The sequence below is a fragment of the Notamacropus eugenii genome, chromosome 1 (genome assembly GCF_028372415.1).
Source record: "Notamacropus eugenii isolate mMacEug1 chromosome 1, mMacEug1.pri_v2, whole genome shotgun sequence".
Classification (NCBI taxonomy): domain Eukaryota; kingdom Metazoa; phylum Chordata; class Mammalia; order Diprotodontia; family Macropodidae; genus Notamacropus; species Notamacropus eugenii.
This window is the reverse complement of record NC_092872.1, coordinates 46585341-46593631: the sequence shown is the minus strand read 5'-3', so window position 1 is coordinate 46593631 and position 8291 is coordinate 46585341. Positions and strand designations below refer to the sequence as shown.

The window sequence follows — 8291 nt, the reverse complement described above, 5'->3', positions numbered from 1 at the left end:
CATTTTGCAAATAAGGTAATGAGCTAACTGGGACTAAAACCAAGGACTTGGGGGATTCCAATCCAGCTAAACCAACTAGAAGTCATTGTAAAATCCCAGAAAGAAAACACCCTCAACAGGAAATCATCTATCTGAAGGTACAATACCAGTACCTAATCTTTTAATCTGTACAACAGCAAGTTACTACACGTTGTGTTCCACCATTCACACAACACTTTATTTTTCCATACAACTTACAGGCCCCTCAGTTCCAGGAGACACCGTTGCTGCAGATAGAAGGAAAAGCCTGAGGACTATTTTTTCACTCCCCAAACTTGAGCTTCTTGACTCAGGCCAAGGAGGTTCCAATGCTGGAAAGAAGGCCAGAGTTGAGCTCAACTCCACTTAATGTCCTTGTCCTCTTCAGTTAGAGCTGATATATTGGTGACTAGGCCAGTACCGATGGTTTTACCACCATCCCTCAGGGTAAAACGCTGACCTTTCTCCAAGATCATGGGTTGTCTCAAGATTAAGTTTAATTTCAGATCTTCCCCAGGCATGGCCATCTCCTGGAGAAAAAATGAGGGTTAGATAACAAATCACAACCCTCAATTAACTGGGGGGAGCGGGGGTTGAGAGGGGGTTTGGAAGGGGAGGGTAGGAAAGGAGAGAGAAGAAATCACCTCCACCCACAAATAACCTCATCTAAGCATTAACAATCCCCCTAGGCTACTGGCTTTTTAAACAAGAAGCTGTACACAGTATTTAACACATGCCAATCATATGCCAAGGCTCTGCTATGTGCTAGGCATACAAAGACAAAAATGAAGTTCAACAGTCTCCTAAACTATCAACTCACCTTCTCTGGGGGCAGAAGGACCCGACAGGCCATGTCCCATGTGAGAGAGAACATGACGGGCATGAAGTGTGACACAAACGGCTTGTGGCGACCACCTTCTTCCTTGCTGAGAATGTAAACCTGGGGAACGAAACCATTAGAAGACTTTGCCTGCTGTCACCTGTGATTTCCTAAAAAAAGAACTGGACCAGGGCTAAGGAAGTATACAGCCCAGGGACTCCTGGGACAACTATAGCTTACTTGAGCCTCAACCTTCTGATGGGGCTGAATGGAGCCTGGTTTAACCATCACCATGCCTCGTCGAACATCCTCCCTCTTCAGCCCCCGAATTAATGCACCAAGGTTATCTCCAGCCTCAGCTCGTTCCAGACTCTGGTGAAACATTTCAATTCCTGAAATAGGAGAGCAACTTGAAGGCAGGAACAGGGAGAGGGACAAGGTCTCAGTCGGTAAGCAAGAACAGGGGAAATAGGAAGAAGGGTTTAATGGTGGCATGTGAACTTGACCTGTGACCACAGAACGAATGTTCTTGCTGTGGCCCAAGAATTCGCATTCATCCCCTTTCTTCACAGTTCCTCTCTCCAGGGTCCCTGTGACTACTGTGCCACGACCTAGAACAGAAAGGCTTAGAATGTGGGGAGGGTTTCAAGGGATTTGGGGAAAATTAAAAATGCCAAGAAGGGATGATTCTAAACCAGGAGAAAGACCACTGGGGAGGCTCAAAGAAGCTGGGAAAAATATAAAGCAGCAATCTCACCAGGGATGGAATAAACAGACTCAATAGGCAGCAGGAAGGGCTTCTCCAGATCCCGAGCGGGCACAGGAATATGAGTGTCCACAGCATCGAGCAGTTTCATTACAGAATTCACCCCTAACTCTGGCTGCCGCTGCTATGGTTAAAGGAGAAGCATAGGGTCAGGGAAGAGCCAGTTTTTTTCCTCAAAGAGGAAGACAAAGAATACAGGGCAGCAGCAGCGGAGAGGTGGTACATGGGCTAAAGTTCCTATTCAGTCTTCCAATCATAAGTCTTCCTCTTCACAAAATCTTGGACAATGGGTCAGATGGTCAGTCCAGCCTGGGGTCATGTGACAACCCTTTCAAAGGTATCCCCATGAGAGAATGAGAATGAACAAAAAACCCCAAGGAGAATCACCCCCCAACATGCCACCTTCTACTCCCCCTTACCTCAAGGGCACAGAGGGCAGAACCAACAATGACAGGAGTCTTCTCTCCATCATAGCCAAACTCAGTGAGCAGCTCCCGTACTTCTAGCTCTACAAGCTCTATCACTTCATTGTCCTGGACGGCATCTGCCTTGTTCACAAACACTACCATGTGCTCCACACCAATCTGGTGGGAGAAAATTGCTCCCATTAACAAGGTTTACAGACAAGTTTAGAAAAGGGCATTTGAAATGCAATGTAGGAATGATCCTGACTGCACTGAATCCATGCTTCACCTCAGAGCCCTTTTTAAAGACTGCTTTCCTTTCCCTACACCATCCTTCCCCACTGCAGACTTAGATTTCTAGCAAGGCTCCATCTGAAGAGACTGATACCTGTTTGGCAAGCAGCAGGTGCTCCCTTGTCTGGGGCATGGGGCCATCATTGGCTGCCACTACCAGGATGCAGCCATCCAATGGGGCTGTGCCCGTGATCATGTTCTGGAGAAAGAGAATGATGCTAGTTGAACATGAAAATTTGCTTTGGCTTTCAAATTTTTCTGCTTTTCTCTTCTCCAAGGGCCATGATGTGGTCAGTCTTTCTCCACTATTCCTCCTTTTCCTGTGCCTTAAATCCTCCCCTTAAGGCTCTGTTTTCTCCTTTCTTCTTACCAGCACCTTACAGTAAAACCATGACATTTCTGTATCTTCCCCAGAGTTCCAAGCCTCAGGCTGCCCAGTATATTCCTCTCACCTTGACATAGTCGGCATGCCCAGGACAGTCAGTATGAGCATAGTGTCGAGTGGCTGTACTATATTCCACATGGGCTGCATTGATGGTGATACCACGGGCTCGCTCCTCTGGTGCATTGTCAATCTCCTCATACTTCTTAAACTTGGCCCCACCACCCTCTGCCAGAACTTGGAACCAGAAGGGAAGAAAGAGTTGAAGGGAATACGTACACCTAACCACAGTCCAGATCCCATTTCAAGAATAAGGCAAGCAACATCCGGGAAACAAGGATCCTGTAAGTTTCTATCTTCGCCCTGCTTCTCACCCCACCTAGATTCGCAGGATATCCTCTAGCAGTGCCCCTTTAAAATGCCCACCTGTTCATATATATTTTCTGACCCCCGACAACCAAGACGCTGCCCTCCCCCACAGACACGTTCCTCTGGTCTTACTCTTGGTGATTGCCGCTGTCAGTGTGGTTTTGCCGTGATCCACGTGGCCGATAGTGCCCACGTTAATGTGGGGTTTGTCTCTCACGTACGTCTTCTTGGCCTCGACAGCCAGGCCCCGTAAAAGGAGGGGCAGGGAGGGCCTCTGCCCCGGGTTGGAAAGGTGAGCCTGCAGGGAAAGAAAAATTCCGGGCCCTCAAGTGTCAGGCACCAGAGAAGGGCAGCTCCGCTCACGCTCACGCAGCTTTCCCCCTCCCTCGCGCCCTGGTCAGGGGTGGGATCTGGGACGTGTCCTTACCCTCTTCAAGAACCTGTGCAGCAGCTGGCAGCTCTGCAGGGCTGCGAAGGGAAGGGAAGGGAAGGCGTCAGAGGACGAAAAGCGCAGCTCTCCCTTCCCCCACCCCCGGCCGCCCCTTCTGGGCTTTCCTTCCTCTACCCCTCGGCCCCGCCCCGCCCCTCCCGCCGGCGGCCCCTTCCCCCACGGCGCCCCCCCCGCCCCGCCCCCTTCTCCCAGCACCCCTCCCGCCGGCGGCCCCTTCCCCCACGGCACCCCCCCGCCCCGCCCCCTCCTCCCCCCGCCCCTCCCGCCGGCGGCCCCTTCCCCCACGGCGCCCCCCCCCGCCCCGCCCCCTTCTCCCAGCACCCCTCCCGCCGGCGGCCCCCTCCATGGCACCCTCCTCCTCCCCGCTCTGCCTCGGCCGGCTCTCCCCATCGCTTCTGCTCTGCCCCCGGGTCAAGAGGCCCCGCAGCCTCCCTCCTACCGCCGGGCCCGGGCCGTGCACGGAACATCACGGTTGCAGCCATCGCGACGAGGGACGGGGGCGGGCGGAGGGGGAGGAACGGGGCCAATGGAAGCGCTAGAAGGAAAAGAGCGCCAGAGGGGAAAGGGACCGGGGACGGGACGGCGTGCGAGACGCTAAGGGCACGGGGAACTGGAAAGCACTTCCGTCGGACGGAAGTGACGAAGGGCAGGAAAGGGAGACTACGGAGTGGTTCCTTCTAGGACCGCCGTGGCGGACTTCCTGTGAGGCAGGGATACCCGGAAGAAGACTGGGGCCGAAGGCCGGAGACATAGACCAGCTGCCAGCTCCCATCATGCATCTCCAGGAACAACAACAAAGCCCCGCCCCTTTTGTGTTGCCTTCTGGGATTTGTGGTCATCTGAGGGTAGGGGTTGTCTAGGGCTCATTCTGGGGAAGTTTTTAGGAGATGGTTGTAGGCAAGTCGGGGGTTTCCCACTTGACCTGAAGTGACTCGGGGCTGGAGCCCTTTATGTCTCAAATACCCTACTCACCCCGGGCGAATGAGTGAAGAAAACCATTTGAGCGGTCTTGCAGACAAGGTGCCACTTGCCTTGGTAGTGTCCTCATTCGGGGGGCACCCTGCGTCATTGAAATCACAGATCTGGTCCTTATCCCTGTAACTCTGCTGTGCTCCTGGCGCTGTGCTAAGCCCTGAAAATGCAAGAGCGAGACGGTCCTTACCCTGACAGGGCTCGCAACCTAACAAGGGCAGGCAATACGGCAAGGATATTCCATAGGAAAGGATGTTTTGGGCTGAAAGGAAGAGGGATGGTGAGTGGAGGTGTAGGGCAATGGGCACACCCTTTCCAGAAGCAATGGCTCTGCTGATTGATGTATAGGCCCCAAAGTAAGAGGGGGACAAGGGGTTGGGGAGAAGGTAGTGGTTTCCATGCAGAGCTGCAAAATGGGTTGGGGGGGGGGGGTTCAATATGCTAGGAGTCTAAGACTACCTAGGTATGTTGAGATCTCATTATTCAGCACAGAACCTTCCCCAGGGAGCTCCAAAGTACAGTGGCTTATTTCTCCAAGGCATGAGGAATGGGGTCTCCCATATCTGCCCTGAAGATCCATTCTGGTTTCTGCCAGAAATTCCTCTATTGAGTTTCTTTTGGGTTCCCCTTTTGAAAGGGAAATAGTCTTACATCAGTAACAAATAAAATTTACCTAACGTGCTAGACTCAGTCTTCTTAATGGGAGATACCTAGCCACCCACAACTTCTAAAATGGGGGTGTTAAGGCCCCTAGTCTAAGTTACTGCACAACCTTCCGAGCTGGTTTTCTTGCTCCAATATCATCTTTCTCTGATCCATCCTGCAAACAGATTCTTTTATAAAACACAGCTCTGCTCATGTCACTGTCTTAAGCAGAAATCCCCAGCGGTTCTCCCAGATGTATAGCAGGCTTTGTGGTATAATAGAAAGAGTAATGACTGGTCTTGGAGTCAGAAGGCCTGAGTTCAGATACCCTTTCTGATACTTATTAAATGTGTAAACTTAATAGATAATTTCATTTCTCTTAGCCTTACTTTCTTCATTTGCAAAATGGGGGAAATAGTGCTCATATTAATTTATAAAGTTGTTGTGAGAAGGAAAGTGTTTTTAAAAACCTTCAAGTTCCATAAAAATGTGAATCATTATTACTATTACAGGATAAAATCCAAATTCTTTGATCTAGAATTCAAGATCCTCTACCATCTGACTCCTACCTTACCTTTCCAATCCCACTGTTGCATCCTGCCTTAATGTTCCAGCCAACGTGGTCAGTGTTCGATCTGGAATGTCTTCATCTATTCTCTCCATCTATGTGAATCATATACTACTTCAAGGCCCAGCTCAAATTCTTTCTACTTAGTGAATCTTCTGGCAAAATTCTTGATCAGAAAGGGTTTTTTCTCAGAATTCTCAAAGTATTCTGTACCTCTTCTATAGTTCTCACCATATTTGTAGCAAGTGACCAGGAGAATCCCGATCAATACGATGAGTTTCCCAATCAACTAGATAAGAGCTTTTCTTTGTTAGAAGGGCATACCACACATGGAGCTACACAGGTGCCACAGTCTCTAGTTGAAAGAACAGAGTATTTATTGTTCTCCCCAGGCCTTCCTTAAAGATGTCTGGGTACTGAGAATCAGGGGATACATATTTTTGTCAGAGCATCTTTCTTGAGTTCTATAAAAATGAGTTATCAAAGTCTACATCTAGGTAGAACTTATAACAAGGGAAAAGGATGATAGATGATAAATTAGACAATTTTGATTATATAAAACGTAAAAATTTTTGTACAAACAAAATTGGTTATAATTAAAATTAGAAAGGAAAAAGGTAATTGAGGGAAAAAAATCTTTGCAACAACTTTTTTTTCTGATAAAGGCCTTTCCAAGATACATAAGGAATTGGTTCAAATTTTATAAGAATAAGAGCCATTCACCAATAAACAAAGAACATGAAACAAGCTGTTTTCAAAGGAAGACATACAAGCTATCAATGACCATAGGATAAAATGTTCCAGATCATTAACAGAGAAATTCAAATTAAAGCAGCACTGAGATTTTACTTCGAATGCATCAGATTGGCAAGGATGACAAAAAGAAAAAATGGCAAATGTTGAAAGAGCTGAAGGAAAACAGGAATGCTAATGTACTATTAGTAGAGTTTTGAATTGGTTCAGCCATTCTGGAAAACAACATAGAACCATGTCCCAAAAGTCTGTAAATTTTGCATACCTTTTACCTCGCGATTTGACTAATGGGGCTATATCCCAAAGAACTTAAAAGAGGGAAAGGACCTATGTATACAAAAATACAACAGCACTTTTCATAGTGGCCTGAAACTAAGGGGATGAGGTCCATTTATTGGGGAATTATGGTATATGAATGTCATACTTATGACAAGCCCATGGGATATTTAATACAAATGTAATCTCCAGTTTACAGATAAACTAATTCTCAGAGAGGTCAAGAGACTTGTCTGTGATCACAAAGCTAATAAGCGTTACAGCCTGGACTCAGATTCCAGTCTCCTCTGACTCTAAGTCTGTACATAAACTACACCATGTTGTCTTATGTTAAATACAAGCCCTTAACACAGAAGTAGTTGTAGAATCCTAGAAACAAAACACCATCCACATGAATCTTCAGTTAAAGTGACTTGATTCTACTGGTTTCTTTGAGCTATCTCTGAAACCCCTGAGACAACTTTTGTTGTTTGTCCTTCCTTCTCAAAGAGGACCATGACGTCCAGAAGGTGATGTCATAACTTGCAAGTGAATTGGATGGCAGGGCTCTACAAAGTAACCAGTCTCACTTTCTCCTCCAGAACAATCTTAGTCCAGTGGCAAGATATAGATCAGGACTGGAGATGCCCCCCCTACCCCATCCCATGACTATTAGCAGGCTCATATATCATTATGCATCAACAGAAGGGACCATACAAGTCTTTTAATTCAATCTCCTCATTTTACAGAAGAGAAAACTGAGACTCAGAATGTCTCTAGGGCCAGAATTTAAGTTCAGGTTCTCTACTTCCCTTTCTCAGTCCATTATACTATCTTGTAAATTACAGACATGGCAGGAAGTCAATGAAGGGTTTTTTTTCCATTGGAGACTCAAGGGTGGAGGTCTCCTTGGATGTGCCCATCAAGACCACTGCATTCCCCTTGGTCTGATATCAGTCCCCCAAGTGCTGAGGAAGAACCTCAAGGCATTTCTGGGGCTGCTGTTTCTTGCCCAGAAAAAGGCCAAGGTCTTAGACTCAGGGGCAGGTAGGTGTCACAGTGGATAGAGAGCACTGAGTCTAGAGTCAGGAAGACCTCAGTTCAAATCCAGCCTCAGACGCTTACTAGTTGTATGACCCTGGGCAAGTCACTTAACCCTGTTTGCCTCAGTTCCTAATCTGTAAAATGAGCTGAAAAAGAAAATGGCAAACCACTCCAATATCTTCACCAAGAAAACCCCACCAAGGGGTCACAAAAAATCGGACACGACTGAAAACCATTGAACATAAACTCAGGTTCTAGACTCCCCAGCTGGGAGGTGGGAATTCTTTCTCAAGGTCACCTCAGCCTTCCCACATCCCTCCTCCAGGGGGCGCTGTCCTCTTCTTCCTAGAACGAGAGAATCCGGCGCTCTAGGAGGCCACCTGACCTCTCTGTGACCTCTAGCCGGCTGGAGGAGGCGCCGTCCTCTCTCTGGTTTCACGCTCCCCTGCCTCTGTTTGGGATACTCTATCGCGAGGCCCCGTCTCTATGGTCGGTCGGCCGGCCAACCTCCGTCCTCCTTACGGAAGATGGCAGGGGAGGTCCTAGTCTA

General features: G+C 48.1%; 1 protein-coding gene across 1 annotated transcript; it reads right to left on the bottom strand.

Moving 5' to 3' along the window:
* Positions 1 to 123: 123 nt before the first annotated feature.
* Positions 124 to 4296, bottom strand: TUFM (Tu translation elongation factor, mitochondrial). Its single transcript, XM_072598605.1, has 11 exons — positions 3944 to 4296; positions 3481 to 3521; positions 3186 to 3351; positions 2755 to 2921; positions 2397 to 2501; positions 2024 to 2188; positions 1596 to 1728; positions 1345 to 1449; positions 1079 to 1230; positions 839 to 958; positions 124 to 548 (listed from the first exon to the last, which is right to left on the bottom strand). The coding sequence occupies exons 1-11, from the start codon at positions 3984 to 3986 to the stop codon at positions 375 to 377; spliced, it is 1371 nt and encodes a 456-aa protein (XP_072454706.1). The 5' UTR covers positions 3987 to 4296; the 3' UTR covers positions 124 to 374.
* Positions 4297 to 8291: the final 3995 nt, after the last annotated feature.